This window comes from Papio anubis, chromosome 14, assembly GCF_008728515.1.
Source record: "Papio anubis isolate 15944 chromosome 14, Panubis1.0, whole genome shotgun sequence".
Lineage (NCBI taxonomy): Eukaryota > Metazoa > Chordata > Mammalia > Primates > Cercopithecidae > Papio > Papio anubis.
The window spans coordinates 9,950,358-9,968,219 of NC_044989.1; the positions used below are offsets into that span (position 1 = coordinate 9,950,358).

Genomic DNA, 17,862 nt, shown 5'->3' on the forward strand with positions numbered 1-17,862 from the left:
CTCATATCAACATCAGACAGTTTCATCTGGTTGTCCACCCTGCTTCCTGCTTAACCATTTCCTGCTGACCTCTGAGTGAGTGACACATAAACTAATTACAAAGTTGAACTGGGCTGCTCCTGAGACTTGTGGTTGTGGCGCTACTGTGCCGTGCTACATTAAGAATGCTGGGCTGGGCGCAAGGGCTCATGCTTGTCATCCCAGCACTTTGGGAGGCTGAAGTAGAAAGACAGCTTGACCCAGAAGTTTGAGACCAGCCTGGGCAATATAGCGAGATCTCATCTCTCTCTTTCTCTCTCTCTCTATATATATAATATATATAATATATATATTATATATAATGTAATTGGCAGTTCATATTAAAGTTTTTGAGAGTCTGGAATTCTGGAGTTAGTCAGACCCGGGTTCAAATCCTAGCTATATTATCACCTATGAAGTCTTCTTGCCAATAACTTTTAGCCTAAGTCTAATAACAACCACTCCCCACCTGCCTTTTTTTTTTTTTGAGACGGAATTTCATTCTTGTTGCCCAGGTTGGAGTGCAATGGTGTGATCTCGGCTCATTGAAACCTCTGCCTCCTGGGTTCAAGCGATTCTCCTGCCTCAGCCTCCCAAGTAGTGGGAATTACAGGCGCCTGCCACCACATCTGGCTAATTTTTGTATTTTTAGTAGAGATGGGGTTTCCCTATATTGGCCAGGCTGCTCTCAAACTCCTGACCTCAGGTGATCTGCCTGCCTCAGCCTCCCAAAGTGCTGGGATTACAGGCGTGAGCCTCCAAGCAGGGCCTAATAAAGCCTTTTCACCTAACTTCCAGTGTAGAGTCCAGGGGTCAGGAAAACAAGTTAATTGACACCGTGAATAAACAATCAGGCAAATGTAGGATGTGGGACATTCTACAAGAAAACTGGCCTGTACTTCAAAGTCAATGTCGTGGGGAAAAGAAGTGGAAGAGCTTTATTAAGAGTCTAAAGCAACATAATAACCAAACGCAATGCATGTACTTAATTAGATCCTGCATAAAAAAAGTAAATCCAAAAAACTATGAGACATTTTTGAAACAATTGGAAAAACAGGAATATGGACTGGATATTAGGTGATACTGGAGTATTGTTAGTTTTCCTAGGGATAAATGTGGTATTGTGGTGATGTTAGAGAGTGTCCTTATTTTTAGGAGCTGAAACGTTTAGGGGTAATGGGTCATGATATCTATCACTTTCAAATGATCCATAAAAAAGCATAAGCCTCACACACCCACAGAGGGGGTGTCTGCCATATTTGCCATGAAGCAAATATGGCAAAATAGAAACAGCTGTTGAATCCTAGGTAGTGGGCGAATGCTAGCAATCGTTCCATTATTCTGTATGTTGAAAACATTCATAATAAAAAGTTAGGGTAGAAACGTTCTGCTGTGCAGTTGTGCTGTGCGACCTTGGGCAGTTTCCTTGCCTCTCAGGTCTTCATTTCCTCACCTATGAAACGGGGTTAAAAATACCAACCCCGGTGGGACGGTGGCTCACGCCTGTAATCTGAGCATTTTGGGAGGCCAAGGCGGGTGGAGGGCTTGAGCCCAGGGGTTCAAGACCAGCCCAGGTGACATACCGAGAACCCATCTCTACAAAAAATTTAAAAATTAGCCTGGCAGAGTGGTGCATGCCTGGAGTCCCAGCTACTTGGGAGGCTGAGGTGGGAGGATCGCTTGAGCTCGGAAAGTTGAGGCTGCAGTGAACTATGATGCAGCCACCAGCCTGGGCAACAGAGCGAGACCCTGTCTCAAAACAAAAAAAACCCAAAAAGCTAAAAACAAACAAACAAACAAAAACCAGCCTCACATGATCCAGGTGCCCAGAGGCTGTGGGTGCTGCAGCCATAATTATTATTATGACCACCTTCGGCACGGCGTCTGGTACACAGTGAGTGCTGAGCTCCCCGGGCCGCGGTTTTTCCACCCTAATGGTGGACAGGTAGGAACAGCCTTTTGGAAGTCGCGCTAACCTTGGCCAGGGACCTGCAAACCTGTCCGGGCTGGGGGCGTGTGAGCGGGAGAGCGCGCAGCGGAAACGGGGCGGGGCACCTGAGGCTGGGAATGCAGCGGAGCCTTCCGGGGAACGGGGCGGGGCCTCCCGTGCAGACCAATGGTGTAGTAGATGCAGATGTCAAAACGCGCGCTCAAGTGGCTCCCGCCAGGAATCCCGGGGCTTAGGGAGGCGGAGGGAGGATCGCTTGAGGCCAGGAGTTTGAGATCAGCCTGGGCAAACAAGCGAGCCCCTTGTCCGTTCACTTAAATAAAACCAAAAAAACGAGCACCGAGGGAAAAAGGAGTAAATCCCGGCGCTAGCAGCAGCCCGGCGCCTGCGTCGGCGGCGGGCGCCCTCCCGGGAGTGGCTGCTTTGCCCGACCGCCCAGAGGCGGAACTTGCCGCGTGGCCGTGGGCGCCGCCATCTCCGCAGCGGGGCAAAGATGCCGGACCTGGAGGGAGGAGGGCCACGCCGAGATGACTCAGGTTCAGCGCGGGAGGGGAGGATGGCGACTTCACCTGGCCTCTAACACGTACGCATCTTTCCGCGCCTTCTACAATGGCTATGTTAATTACGTGGCCAGGAACTAAACTGTAAGTGAAGCCACCTCTGGCTATTTCAGTTACAGTGAGTTTAACGAGCAAAAAAGCACGTGGCGCCGTAGGGCAACCAAAACCAGGGCTTTAGACGTTGATTATGGGAAATTGAAATCTGAGTTGAGTATTACACCAAGAAATTATAATTTTGTTAGATAATAGCTTTATCAGCCATAAAGTAATCAATAAAAATACCAATTTCCTGGAGATGGATGCTTTAGTGTGTTTGGGGGTGAAACTGGCAATGAATGGCAAGTTGCTTTAAACAAATCATGCTACACCAAAGTTTTGGTTGTGGCTTTGTGTAAGGAATGTGATGGTCACTTATCCCTGCAACACGAGAATACTTTGAATACAAGTCCGTAGTACTTTTAAGAAATGAGAGAAACAGACCTAGATGGGGAGGGTATCTGTCCAACCCCACCCTCTATAAAGTATCTAGAAAAGGCTTTGTAAAAAGTCCCGAGTCTCTCAATAACAGCCCTGAGTGCAGCTGTTGAAGCTTTCTCGGGTTAATGATTTCTTCTTGGATCTTAAAGTTTCTTTCTCGTCCTTTATTTTTGGCATTTTGCCGTTGCAGGGCCTGGCAAATCAGAAAGCCACATAGACAATTAAATGAAAGCTGTTGCTAAGTTGCAGTCTCTACCTCAGTGGAGTTTTCAAACTCCTCTTCAGCATATTACATTAAATCCTAGTTCTAAAATCATTCTGTGAACTTTCTCCCAGGAATTTTTGCTCAGTTTGCAATTAAAACAAGTTTTTTTTTTTTTTTTAAATGGGGGCGGGGTCTCACTATGTTGCCAAGGCTGGTCTCCAGCTCTTGGCCTCAAACAATCCTCCTGCCTCAGCCTCCCAAAGTGCTGGGACTACAGGCGTGAGCCACCGCGCCCAGCCACAGTTTGCAATTCTTAAAGCAAGGGTGACAATAGGGGACAGGGGTCTGACAGGAGACAGGATTTCTGTGGAAAATTGCACCAAGGGCCTTCTCTCCGTGTCCTGGAGTTTGAAGGTTTACGAAGGACTGCACATTTTACATGAGTCATCTCAACGAATGCTCTCCTCACCACATTAACACCCCACGCGGTGACGAGTCCCATTTTACTCAGGGGGACGCCGAATCTGTAAGAAGCCTGGTCGCATGTCCCAGTCACAGCAAAACGAGCCGCGGGGCTCAGCAGCCCTAACTTTTAGGCTGTAGGGTCCTCGCCGACCACCCCGCCCAAATGTCAGGGCTCGGGGCCCTTGCACCCCCACCCCAGGGACACGGATCGAAAGGGTCGCAGCAACGCCTCCCCCGACCCAGGAGCGTCTTCCAGGCCTTTGCACCAACCTCGTTGGCAAAGTCCCCTGCCCTGCGGCGGCGCGGCTGGGAGGAGGCGCTTTCGGGAAGCGCGCCCGCGGGCTCCAATCGCTGCGCCTCACGTAATCCCAAACGGTTCCCAGGCGAACCGGGGCCCGCGCGCGCCAACGCCGCCGAGACCCTCAGGGACTGCTGTCCTGGTCCCGTGGGACCTGTGGAGGCCCGGGCGGCGGCGCCCCCGACCCAGCCAGCGGACGGAGCGGGGAGGAACCGGGAGGTCCCGGGGGGCGTCCACGGGGGTGTCCCCGGTGGTCCCCGGAAGGCGCCGGCGGAGGCTCCCGCGCTGCGCTTGAAAATCGCGCGCTGTCCCGCGGCCAGCCTGGGTGGGGTCAAGGTGCAGCCAATGGAAGGGTCGGGGGCACGGCACAGCCAATGGGAAGGGCCGGGGCGCCAAAGCGAATGGGAAGGGCCGGCACGGGAGATTTAAAGGCTGCTCGACCGAGGGGTCGCCCGTGCTTCGCGTCCCAGCCATCCTGTTCTGGCCTGTTGCTGTACTTCGCTGCGCCGCCACTATGCTCTCCGTCCGCATCCCGCTCGCGCCCATCACGAACCCGCAGCAGCTGCAGCTCTCGCCGCTGAAGGGGCTAAGCCTGGTCGACAAGGAGAACACGGTGAGCGCGCGGGGAGGGTGCTGCGGGCCGGGGAGGGAGGCAGGGAAGCGAAGCCGCCCCCCACTCACACACGTCTCCCTGCAGCCGCCAGCCCTGAGCGGGGCCCGCATCCTGGCCAGCAAGACCGCGAGGAGGATCTTCCAGGAGCCCGCGGAGCCGGTGAGTGACGGGCGTAGGGCAGAGGGGCCAGGGTCGGCCTTGGGCGTCTTGGCGCCAAAACCGCATTGTCTCCTCAGCTGTTCACACTCCCGCGCCGGTTCCTTTCCCGCCTAGGCGGCCCCTCCCCAGGGCGACCTCCCGTGCCCCTCGGCCCATTTCCCGGTTTGGGCGTGCGCTCCTCTGCTGCGACCCACGGAGTGCGACGGGACAGCCACGTTTTCACATCGGGTCCCATGAAATTGCCGCCCATGGAACGGACTTGGTGAGAAAAACATTAGTTTCATATGGTTCGCCCCGTACTTGAATGTTTTATTTTCTTCCCCAACAGAAAACTAAAGCGGCTGCCCCCGGCGTGGAGGATGAACCGCTGCTGAGAGAAAACCCCCGCCGCTTTGTCATCTTCCCCATCGAGTACCACGATATCTGGCAGATGTATAAGAAGGCAGAGGCTTCCTTCTGGACCGCCGAGGAGGTAATCGGAGGACCCCAAAAGACCCCTGCAGGGGGGACCGTGACACCTCAGACATAAATGCACTTGGAGGTTCCCGTTGGCAAGGGGGGCTAACTGTGGGGCATAGTTAGTTAGTGGTGCCAGCACACTTAAAGTTTCAGAGTGCTCAGTGTGAGTCCTGCAAGCTTCGCTGTCTTCCTTTCATGCTAAAATTGTGACTCCGAACCTCAGGTGGACCTGTCCAAGGACATTCAGCACTGGGAATCCCTGAAGCCCGAGGAGAGATATTTTATATCCCATGTTCTGGCTTTCTTTGCAGCAAGCGATGGCATAGTGAATGAAAACTTGGTGAGTTTCTCAAATATCTTTCGTTCATTTGACATTGACGATCTGAGGTCGAACTAGTTCGCTCTCCTTGTCTTGTACGTTTTTCCATTTTTCCATGCTGAGTGTCTCTGTGTCTGTAAGCTCGGTTTTATATTACATGGCATTTCCTGTTTTGTAACACTTTGCAGTTCTTTCTTATGGTATTTTCCTGACTCTAGAGAAGCTGAGACAATATTAAGTGGTAGCAATAGGAGAACTCCTTGTGGCCACCATATCTGCTCCCTCCTTTTTTTTTTTTTTTGAGACAGTCTCACTCTGGCCCAGGCTGGAGTGCAGTGGTGCGATCTTGGCTCGCTGCAACCTCTGCCTCCTGGGTTCAAGCAATTCTCCTCCCTCAGCCTCATGAGTAGCTGGGATTACAGACCTGCGCCACCTGCCGGCTAATTTCTGTATTTTTAGTAGAGAAAGGGTTTCACCATGTTGGCCAGGCTGGTCTCGAACTAATGACCTCAGGTGATCTGCCCACCTTGGCCTCCCAAAGTGCTGGGATTACAGGCGTGAGCCACCACGCCCGGCTCTGCTCCCTCCTTTTTGGGGCTTTGCTGTTTTAATCATAATTTGGTTGTATCTCTTATTGGGAATGGATCTTTCTTGATAAATCAGGAAATCATTGAGTGCTCACAGAAATCTTATTTTATATGTATCTATTTCCTGATCTGTAAGTTGAGTATATGATATAAAATATCACAGAACTGTGACGAATTGGATGAAATGTATATAGAAATAAACCTTATAATGGTACAAAGAGTGCGATGCTACCAGTATCTGTTGAGCGTTGCTGCTGTTAGTTTTTTCTCAAGCTTAACTTTGATGTGTTTTGCCACTAGGTGGAGCGATTTAGCCAAGAAGTTCAGATTACAGAAGCCCGCTGTTTCTATGGCTTCCAAATTGCCATGGAAAACATACATTCTGAAATGTATAGTCTTCTTATTGACACTTACATAAAAGATCCCAAAGAAAGGTGAGTATTCAAGTGGTATGCCAAGATTTTTAGGACTCATTAATTGTTGATTTATTACAAATTTTTACTTCATGTAGGGATAAAAATGACTCCAGAATGACTAAGCAGTCAGTCATAGACATTCCCAGCACCCGTGGTCATGTCTGCTCTTAGCAAGGGGCCTAAATTCACTTTATTATTCACTTAGAGTTGTGAAGGTACTCTGCTTTTAGAGTTGGATGTCTACCAATCTAAAGCCTTCTTTTGAAAAAATTCCTAGATGTTGGGTAAGACAAACTAAAACCTATGTCTGACCGTCTTTGCTTGTTTGGTAAATATGTTGAAAGGCTAGAATGTGGGGCTGCGGTGGGATGAAGGACAGGGCGGACTTGTCTCCTAAGGAAGCTGCAGTACGGTACAGGCAAATAAGACTTAGCAGGAGTTACACAAGGCAGTGGCAGCAGTGAACCCTGAGACTGATTTAGGCATGCAGCAGTTTGGCTGAATAAAGGTAGCTTAAGGTCTGTTTTGTTTTGGAGATTGGAGGTGGGAGATTAGAAATGGGCTGTTGGAGTAGTCTAGATACAAAGGTCAGCTTTAGGGACTGGAACCCTATGTGGAGTGGAAGTGGTGAAGCTGCAACCTAAAGTAGCTATTGTAGACTTTGAAGTACATGAAGAGGAAAAGTGGTAACTTGAAAGGACTGAGGAAACTGATTGTGGGTGAAGAGATTTGAACATGTTTATAGGTGGAAATTGAGAAAAGAGGACAAAGATTAGGGATACGATTGGGGCAAATGACCAAAAGGGGAATGGTTGGGATCAAGATGGTCTGCTGGGGAAGCCTCAAAAGCAAGGGAGAGGCAGACCCAGGTCTCAAACAGGACAGTGAGATGGAAAGAATGAAAGGCAGCTGGGTGTGGTAGTGTGAGCTGGTAGGCCCAGCTACTTGGCAGGTTGAGACAGAAGGATGGCTTGAGCCCAGGAGTTTGGTTTTACCATGAGCTGTGATCATCTTGCTGCACTCTAGCCTGGGCGACAGAGTGAGACCCTCATCTCTTTTAAAAAAAAAAAAAAAAAAAATGAAAGCTGCCCAATGTCTGTTGACCTTGGCTTCAGATTCAGAACACAAGGTCATCTGGGTAGGAACAGGCTGGGAAATCAGTAGCCTCTCACGGTGGGCACCAGAATAAAGGGAGTTAGAGGAGGGTGGTAAGGGAGACCCAGTTAACTGTAGTACCCATGGATTTGCTTTCCCAACCTGGGATCGACTGTGTAGCACAGAGTTCTAGTAGGAAGCATTCTTAGTTTATTGGTTTAATTATTTTATGATATAGATGGTGGCAACTGGGGCCAAATAATGCCCCCAATGATAGTCTGATAATAGCATAGCAGTTAGGATTTTATCGTTCTTCAAATTCAAATTCTATGATTCTTCAAATTGAACAATGATCTGGACTTGAAATAATTTTAAAGGCAACAAATATCCCTGCTGTACTGGACTATGTTTTACAGTTTGTAGACCCTGAAGCTCAATATGAACTACAGAATACCCAAACTTGTATTAATGTAAATCAAATGTTGAGATTTTTAAAAACACTGGAGGGAAGAACTGACCAGTAAAAATATAACATTTCGGTGTGAGTTCTTCCTTTAGGAAGAGGATTGGCAAATACTTGAATTTGGCCTTTGTCCCAGAGCTCTTTATCTAGCAGTTGGTAATCAGGGGTCTTTACTGTAATGCTTCAATTGCTGATGCTGTATGTGCCTACTAGGGAATTTCTCTTCAATGCCATTGAAACGATGCCTTGTGTCAAGAAGAAGGCAGATTGGGCCTTGCGCTGGATTGGGGACAAAGAGGCTACCTATGGTAAGGAGACCTTTGCCGCTACTTAAACCTGAGCTTCATTTTCCAAGTAATGATATTGGATTGTTGGCCCTTGAATACCAACTCACGAGAATCATTTTGGTGTTAACTCTTAAATAGGTGAACGTGTCGTAGCCTTTGCTGCAGTGGAAGGCATCTTCTTTTCCGGTTCTTTTGCATCGATATTCTGGCTCAAGAAACGAGGACTGATGCCTGGCCTCACATTTTCCAATGAACTTATCAGCAGAGATGAGGTGAGTCTAAATCAAATAATAGGGTGACCTAAACCCCAAACACAACTCGGGCATGCTCTTGTGTTCACTGATGGGGACCTGGGGTACTAGACGGCATATATCCACATTTAATGTGTGAGTTCAACCATACACATACTTGACAAAAGAAGGAAATACTTTAATTTACTGAAACTATTTTACTTGCATTCTCAATATATTGTAATACATTAGTACATATATATTGCCCCATAGGCTTTGAATGCATAAAACTACAAGTTCTTTGTTTTTTGAGGGGATGGAATCTTGCTCTGTTGCTCCAGGCTGGAGTGCAATGGCGTGATCTCGGCTCACTGCAACCTCTGCCTCCCAGGTTCAAGTGATTATCCCGCCTCAGCCTCCCATGTAGCTGGGATTGTAGGCGCCCGCCACCACACCCGGCTAGTTTTCGTAGTTTTGTAGAGACGGAGTTTCACCATGTTTGCCAGGCTCGGGTTGAACTGACCTCAGATGATCCGCCCGCCTCGGCTTCCCAGAGTGCTGGGGTTACAGGCATGAGCCATCATGCCCAGCCAAAACTACAAGTTATTGATGGGATTGGGATTTTAAGGGATGTTTTATTATTTTTGCCTGGTATTATATGTCATCCCCTTTTCCATAAAAATGTTCATAGTAAAGCCAGGCGTGGTGGCTTATGCCTGTAATCCCAGCACTTTGGGCGGCTGAGGCGGGTGGATCACGAGGTCAGGAGATGGAGACCATCCTGGCTAACCCTGTCTCTACTAAAAATACAAAAAATTAGCCGGGTGTGGTGGCATGTACCTGTAGTCCCAGCTACTTGGGAGGCTAAGGTTTAGGAGAATCGCCTGAACCTGGGAGACGGAGGTTGCAGTGAGCCGAGATTGCACCACTGCACTCCAGCCTGGGTGACAGAACGAGACTCTGTCCCCCCAAAAAAATGTTCATAGTAGCCATTATGTTTTTTCTATTTGATCTGGAAATTGCCCTTCAACTTTAATGTTAATAAGCATCTTGGTGAAATGAATATATATTTTGGTCTAGTGTATGTCTTTGATTAAGTCACATTTGAAAAGCCAGGAGCATGAACTCCATCTTACTTGGAGCCCAGTAGGCAAATCAAACTTGGTTACCTTGTAGGAGGACCTTCCTTATCGGATTAGGAGGTAAGCTGTGAAGCTTGGTGTTTAATGCACTCACTTGCAAACTTGATTTGCTTGAAATTGCATACAAATTTCCTGAGCATCTAAAAACTAGCCTTATTACTGAGTTTTACCTTTCCTGCTGAAGTAGTGGCAAAATTAGCACTCATGGCTGTAGAAAGAACACTTTGAGTGAAGCTCTGACTCCTCCTTTGCCACCACACAGCAGAGCAAGAAATAGACCTTGCCTGTCTTCATCTAGGTGGCAGCTTTGAGGCCCTTGAATGGGACTGAGCTTGCCTTGGTGACATAAGCAGAGAAGTCCGTAGTTGAAGTCATCTTCCCTTTGAGAGTTCAAGTGCTCTCAGTATGGCTGAGCATGTTGGATAAGGAGAATGCAGAAAAGGATAAAGTAATTTCATATTCCATGTTAGTGACAGAAGTCTTCTGGCTTTAGTGATCTTGAACTTTTTTTTCTAGGGTTTACACTGTGATTTTGCTTGCCTGATGTTCAAACACCTGGTACACAAACCATCAGAGGAGAGAGTAAGAGAAATAATTATCAATGCTGTTCGGATAGAACAGGTAAGTGGGTGATGAAATGGGTTACTCAGGCTTGCTAGAAAATGCCTGAGCTTTAGTTGTATTCAGAAGCTATATTTTGGTTCCTAGGAGTTCCTCACTGAGGCCTTGCCTGTGAAGCTAATTGGGATGAATTGCACTCTAATGAAGCAATACATTGAGTTTGTGGCAGACAGACTTATGCTGGAACTGGGTTTTAGCAAGGTAAAGTATTGTTTACATAGCCTTCTGCTTGTTTTGAAACTGGTGTTCTGTATTTATATCTTGATGTGAACCTTTTCAGGTTTTCAGAGTAGAGAACCCATTTGACTTTATGGAGAATATTTCACTGGAAGGAAAGACTAACTTCTTTGAGAAGAGAGTAGGCGAGTATCAGAGGATGGGAGTGATGTCAAGTCCAACAGAGAATTCTTTTACCTTGGATGCTGACTTCTAAATGAACTGAAGATATGCCCTTATTTTGCTGATTTTTTTTTCCATCTCATAAAGAAAATCAGCTGAAGTGTTACAACTAGCCACACCGTGAATTGTCCATAATGTTCATTAACAGCATCTTTAAAACTGTGTAGCTACCTCACAACCAGTCCCGTTTATTTATAGTGCTGGTAGCATCACCTTTTGCCAGCAGGCCTGGCTGGCTGTGACTTACCATAGCAGTGACAATGGCAGTCTTGGCTTTAAAGTGAGGGGTGACCCTTTAGTGAGCTTGGCACAGCAGGATTAAACAGTCTTTTAACCAGCACAGGCAATTGAAAGATGCAGCCTCACTGCTTCAACGCACATTTTAATGTTTACTTAAATATAAAACTGGCACTTTACAAACAAATAAACATTGTTTGTACTCACAAGGTAATAATAGCTTGATTTATTTGGTTTCTACACCAAATACAAAGCATTCTGACCACTAATGGGAGCCAATTCACAGTTCACTAAGTGACTAAAGTAAGTTAAACTTGTGTAGACTAAGCATGTAATTTCTAAGTTTTATTTTAATGGATTGAAATACTCGTTAACCAACTTTAAAGTCAGTCCCATGTATAGCTAGATATTAGTCTGTTGGTGCCAGATAGAAGACAGGTTGTGTTTTTATCCTGTGGCTTGGGTAGTGTCCTGGGATTCTCTGTGCCATCTGAGTAGTGTTGTGGGTTAAAGGAATCTCTCAGGACAAGGAGCTTCTTAAGTTAAATCATTAGAAATTTAGGCATGATCTGGGCCTTCATATGTGTAAGAAGCCATTTCATCTTATTTCTCACTGTATTTTCCTCAACTTCTAGTTGATAAAAAATTCTTGAAGAGTTTTCATATGTGGGATCTAAGGTAGTACTGTAAAATTTCAAGTCATCCTTAAACAAAGTGACCCACCTAAGATCTTGCCCCTGTTAAGTGGTGAAATCAACTAGAGGTGGTTCCTACAAGTTGTTGTTTATTCTAGTTTTGTTTGTAAGTAGGTTGTGTGAGTTAATTCATTTATATTTACTATGTCTTTTTTTTTTTTTTTTTTTTTTGAGACGGAGTCTCGCTCTGTTGCCCAGGCTAGAGTGCAGTAGTGCGATTTCGGCTCACTGCAACCTCCGCCTCCTGGGTTCAAGCAATTCTCCTGTCTCAGCCTCCTGAGTAGCTGGAACTGCAGGTATGTGCCACCACACCTGGCTAATTTTTGTATTTTTAGTAGAGACGGAGTTTCACTATATTGGTCAGGCTGGTCTTGAACTCCTGACCTCAGGTGATCCGCCCACCTGGGCCTCCCAAAGTGCTGGGATTACAGGCATGATAAACAAATATTCTTAATAGGGCTACTTTGAATTAATTTGCCTTTATGTTTGGGAGAAGAAAGCTGAGACATTGCAAGAAAGATGATGAGAGATAAATGTTGATCTTTTGGCCCCATTTGTTCATTGTATTCGCTATTTGAACATTGTCCTGTTCTATTGTTAGTTTTCTTCTTCATTTATTGTATAGTCAATTTTTAAATCTCTGTAATATGATACATTTTCCTATCTTAAGTTATTGTTACCTAAAGTTAATCCAGATTACATTGTCCTTATACTTGTACAACATTAAAATGAAAGGCTTTGCTTTGCATTGTGAGGTTCAGGCGGAAGTTGGAATCAGGTTTTAGGGTTCTGTGTCTCATTAGCTGAATAATGTGAGGATTAACTTCTGCCAACCCAGACTATTTCCTAATCAGTTGAAAGGGAAACAAGTATTTCAATCTCAAAATTGAATAATGAACAAGTGTTAAGTGATTAAAATAAAACGGTTCTTATGTCAGTTTCTTGATTGGTAAAATTTGCATTTTAATTCAGGAAGAGAAATATTTTTTGGCCAGGCATGGCTGTAATCCCAGCACTTTGGGAGACTGAGGCAGGTGGATCACCTGAGGTCAGGAGTTCGAGATCAGCCTGGCCAACATGGTGAAACCCCATCTCTACTAAAAATACAAAAATTAGCCGGGCATGGTGGCACGTGCCTGTAATCCCAGCTACTTGGGAGGCTGAGGCAGGAGAATCGCTTGAACCCGGGAGACAGAGGTTGCAGTGAGCTGAGATTGTACCACTGCACTTCAGCCTGGGCAACAGAGTGAGACTGTCTTAAAAAAAAAAAAAAAAAAAAGTATTTTTTTGTAAAGGCTAACGAATTCATTTGCTTTCCACTGGTTCTGGGCAAGAGACTTGCCTTGTGCCTATTCTGGCATAAGGTGTATAGGAGACAGGTACACCCGAAAGGTGGTGCCCAAAAATATTAACTACCATACTGCATGTGGGGTTTGTGAAGTCGGGGCTGAGTTAACTTCTCAACTGTGGGGGAGCCACTCCTGGGCCTCTTTTCCCATTTGCAAAACAGGTGGGGCTAGAGGTCTTCCTAGCTGGAGTTTTTTGCTTTGCTGTCCCTCGTCTGACCTGGCCTGTGTGGACTCCAGCACAGGTTTTGATTGGTCCCTCTGTCTATAAAGGCCCTTTCCTGACTCGGAATCCCACCCACTTTGATAAAGCCTTTTAGAATTAATGACACCCATCCATCCCCAAACGAACCAATTATTAATCCTTGTACCTCATGCCACCGCCATTCAGTGAGAAGAGAGCAGTTCTCTTGTCAGGTGCCGTTTTCCACCTGCATTTTAATTCAGGAAGGTGGGGCACTGAGCCAGATGGGAGGCCCCTCCCTCTGCAGCTTGGGTTTACTCTTAGAGAGGAAAACTGATAGATGAGTAGATCTGAAGTGTTGGGCAGTGATGGGGCAGCAGAGAATTCTAAGGTGGGTGGGAGTGATTGGGAGAGGCCTCATGGGGGAGATGATGTTTCCTTGGTGGAGGAGACTGGGACTAGTGTTTGAGGTGCTGCTTCCAATTCCTGTGTTCTCATGAAGATTCCTTCCCGTGCTGCTCGTAAGAGAAAATTGTCTTTGAGGGCACAGGTTTTTTATCTGTCTCTATATTTCTAAGCATAAGGCCTCCAAGGATCAGGTATTTAAGTGACTGGTACATGGGGAAATAAACTAATTGGAACTGAAGTATTTTGGGGTGGATGGTATCTTGGGTAAAAGTGTGTTCTGTGTCCCAGAGGAACCTAGTAGAGAGCTTTGCCTTTACATCTAAAAGCATTCAGTGAAGGTCATTTGATTTGTAATGTCAGGTTGGCACCAGGCCTATTGTAGAAGTTCAGGGCAGCCAGACTTCAAGAAGATGACCAGCTACTGGGACAGCCTCCCTGTGGGTGGCCTACAGTCCTGTTCTGCTCCCCCTGGCCCCATGCCAGCTGCCATGCTCTATAGAACGTGTCTCCCATGCTGCCCAAGGAGGGCCTGCAGAGAGTTGAGTGGGCAGGCTGCTGAGTCAATTGCCCTGGGTACTCATTAGATGCATCCTCCCTGGCCTCACCCCCAGACCTACTGAATCAGTCTGGGGGTAAACCAGGGACCCTGTAATCTTAATGGGAGATCTCAGACATTTGAGATCGGGTGGGATAGACTCCTAACATAAAGTTCAAACCAGTGGACTTCAGTCCTGGGTGTGAATTATAATCACCTGGGGCTTTTAAAAGCTACTAAAGTCTGGATCTCACTTGTGGAAAAGGCAGCCCTGCTGAGCTTTAGCATTATCTAGATGTGTTTTCTGGTGTGTTCTAGACATGCTGCGTAAGAGTTACACTTCATTGCGTGTGCACATTCAGGGCCCTGCCCAGCTGCAGTGGCCAGGCCTGGCTGCTAAGAGCAGACCTGCAAAAACAAACCTCCCTTCACCTGGTACTGCTGTGGCCTCTGACCTGAGGATTTTGTCCTGCAAAGGAGGAACCAGATGGGTGTTCTTAACTGTCACCTGGCCAGGGAGCTAACTGGCTGTGTTTTGAGGATCAGTGGCCCTGCCAGTGTTGGTCTGGAGATCCTGATAATGGTTTAACTTCTCTTAGCAAGACAGGCACAGGCCCAGCCCCTCATCCGTGAGTGGCTGCAACTGGACTGTGTGGCCTGGCCTCTTCCAACAGTCCCTGAGTGTAGAGGGGCTACCCTCCTGGTGTCTGTCTGGACACAGAAGGGAACACATCAGTGGTGTCTCCCTGCCATTCCCTGGAGGGAATATGTCACATCAGGATTTTTTTTTTTTTTTAAATCATGAGAATAGCTAAACTCATTGCTGCTTAAGGTTCAATAGTCATGTTCACCTTAGCCTTGGCTCTAGAGACGAGTGGCTCCAGCAAGATGGTGGACTAAGGAACCAAACTCCTGCTTCAAACACCTGCCCATGATAAATAGCACAGTAAAAAGTTAAATAGGTGGGCCAGGCATGGTGGCTCACGCCTGTAATCCTAGCACTTTGGGAGGCTGAGTCGGGCGGATCACCTGAGGTCAGGAGTTTGAGACCAGCCTGGCCAACATGGTGAAATCCCATCTCTACTAAAAATAGAAAAATTAGCCAGGCGTGGTGGCGTGTGCCTGTAATCCCGTCTACTCCAGAGGTTGAGGCAGGAGAATCGCTTGAACCTGGGAAGCGGAGGTTGTGGTGAGCTGAGATTGCATTCCAGCCTGGGTGACAAGAGTGAAATTCCGTCTCAAAAACAAAAAACCAAAACGGTAAATAGGTAATCACCTCCTGGGAAAGGAGAATGACCTCTTTTGGGAACAAAGAAAGTGAACATGGAGGCCCCGGAGCTTGTAGCAACCTTCAGAGTGGTTGTTAGTCCCTTAGAGAAATTAAACAGGCAGGGGCTGACATGCAATTGGATTTGGAGGGAGAAGTTGATCTAAACCAGGGGAGGAGTTGGGACAAAAACCTCGGCATAAAGCTAGGTGCCCCAGTGTCACAGGAACTAGACAAAAACCCCATTGGCACAGTGGGGAGGATGAAAGTTTTAATCCTTCTGGATTCTTAAAAATAAAAACCTTCATACAAATTTGTGGTCTAGGAACTACTCGAAGATAAATTAATCCCCAGTATTGATCCCTAGCCTGGTCGCACAGGATTCTCACAGGTCGGGTTCACAATCCTAAATTAGGAACTCAGATAACACAACAGATAAAAGAAAAAAAAAAAAAAACGGTATGGTGAAGAAATAGATTTTTGGATTCAGGTAGAATGGGATACAGCATAACTACTAGAGTTCAGGCTCTTAGAGCTCTTTCAACACAGCTTAGTAAGATTAGACATAGCTGAAGAGTGGACTTGTGAGTTGGAAGGGATGTATCTAAGGGAATTATTCTAAAGTAGATGGAAGAAAGCATGGAGATAGTGGACACGCAGTGTTTGAGGAGGTAATGACTGGTGACTTTCCAGAATGGACTCATCCTTGGGCTTAGGAAGTCCACTAGGAATCACACATGAGAAGCAAAGACACATTCATTCCTAGGCTCATTTGAATGAAGCTGCAGAACATGAACAGAAAGAACAACCATTAAACGAAGGTTTCAACAGAAGCCAAAAGATTATGAAATCATATCTTCAATGCTGAGGGAATCATTGGATGAAATTATTATTCAGAAAGAAGTAAGATACATTCTCATGCCAAGGTTTTACCATTCACATCCCCAAAACAAAATAATTCCTAAGGAATTGAGCCAAAAGAAAGGATGGTGATGAGCAGAGAAATTGGTTGGTCCACAGTGAATTGATAGAATCACAAGGAAGCTGGGTATCATGGTGCCTGCCCGTGATCCCAGCTACTCACAAGGCTGAGGTGGGAGCATCACTTGAGTCCAGCCTGAGCAACAGTGAGACCAAACTCAAATGGAACTAGAATAATGGACACTGCAGAGGGATAACGAATACTAAGGTCTTTGTACTATTAGGCTTTGGAGATACAGTTTAAAGTTTAAAGGTGACCACTGGAGGCATTCCAAAGTGGGGGCCCTGGTCAGGGAGTGGCATGCGTGCGGGTGTGGGATGTGTTGCAGGGGGGTTAAAGCTTGATGGGTTTAGTAGAAGGCGGAAAGGGTTAGGGGTGCAGCAGAGAGCAAGTCAATGGAAAGCACAAAATAAAATGGTAGACATAAAAGCACAGTAGATGTAAATAAACTAAGTTAAAACTCTTCAGACTCAAATTCTAGCCATAAACAATTGCCAAACTAAACACTTAAGAGTAAACAATTACTATAGGAAAAAGACTTTAAAGCAAAAAGCCCCTTAGAGATAGAAGTTATTGGCTTAAAGAATTGTTCCTCTGGGAACACACGATGGTAATAACTGCACCAAGCACCATGGTCTCTGCAGTGTTTGGGTGTGACCTCAGCCCTGCCTCCCCAGGGACTGATGAGTCCTGGGCTCAGGCTCAGAGTGATGAAGCGGGGTATTGTCTTGGTGCTGCCATATTCTCTTTAGTCATGTGTTTTTTATTCATTGTCCTCTGGCCCTAGACACGGTCCCTGGGTTTGCTTTTATGCCAATTGCCGAGAATCTTCATGGCTCTACTGGCAATTGCTTGAGAGCTCACATTCCTACCAGATGTGAGAAGATGTTCCGTCTTCCTGTGTCCAGACAGCACCACCAAAGTGCAGGGCTGGGCCAAGCCTGGATGGGGTAGGGTGTGGTCAAATGACTGCTCACAAGTGGATGGTTTGGATTATGCAACGTGGCCACACTGGCATCTCAGCAAAGGGCAGAGGGGTTGAGGCCCAGATGATACCAGGTGAAAAGACAAGACAGGTTTGCAGCACATGCTGCGATGGAGATCCTGGGGCCTCCTAGTCTGGTGCAGGCTGAGCCTTCCTGGGTGTGGGTGGGTCTCCGCCATGTAGGGTGCTGTCCTTCCAAGCTTTGGCAAGATGGAATCTTTGTCGGGTGTGGATGTGGCCTTAAAAAGGCACGTTCTTGCCTAGAGGCCACTGCTTGACCCCCTGTTGCCCTTTATCAGAGGTGTGGGTAGCTGGGTGTGGTGGCTAGTGCCTGTAATGTCAACACTGGGAGGCCAAGGCGGGAATCCCTTGCTTGAGGCCAGGATTTCAAGACCAGCCTAGGCAACATAAGGAGACCCTATCTCTATAGAGAAATTTTAAAAAATTAGCCATGTGGGCCAG

General features: G+C 46.7%; 1 protein-coding gene across 5 annotated transcripts in view; it reads left to right on the forward strand.

The window, feature by feature from the left end:
- Positions 1-2,429: 2,429 nt before the first annotated feature.
- The window catches only part of RRM2 (ribonucleotide reductase regulatory subunit M2), a 35,662-nt gene continuing 20,229 nt past the window's right edge, over positions 2,430-17,862 (forward strand). For 3 of the 5 annotated variants that reach the window (XM_021924567.2, XM_021924568.2, XM_021924569.2), the window contains exons 1-9: positions 4,032-4,584; positions 4,669-4,743; positions 5,072-5,215; positions 5,426-5,542; positions 6,409-6,542; positions 8,296-8,390; positions 8,508-8,641; positions 10,258-10,362; positions 10,450-10,563. In XM_021924567.2, the coding sequence (XP_021780259.2) occupies positions 4,486-4,584; positions 4,669-4,743; positions 5,072-5,215; positions 5,426-5,542; positions 6,409-6,542; positions 8,296-8,390; positions 8,508-8,641; positions 10,258-10,362; positions 10,450-10,563 (1,017 nt within the window). In that variant the 5' untranslated portion in view covers positions 4,032-4,485. Of the gene's footprint in view, positions 2,611-4,031; positions 4,585-4,668; positions 4,744-5,071; positions 5,216-5,425; positions 5,543-6,408; positions 6,543-8,295; positions 8,391-8,507; positions 8,642-10,257; positions 10,363-10,449; positions 10,564-10,642; positions 12,631-17,862 lie in introns of those variants that run through there. The other 2 variants (XM_009183670.4, XM_003908267.4) reach the window with 2 other exon arrangements.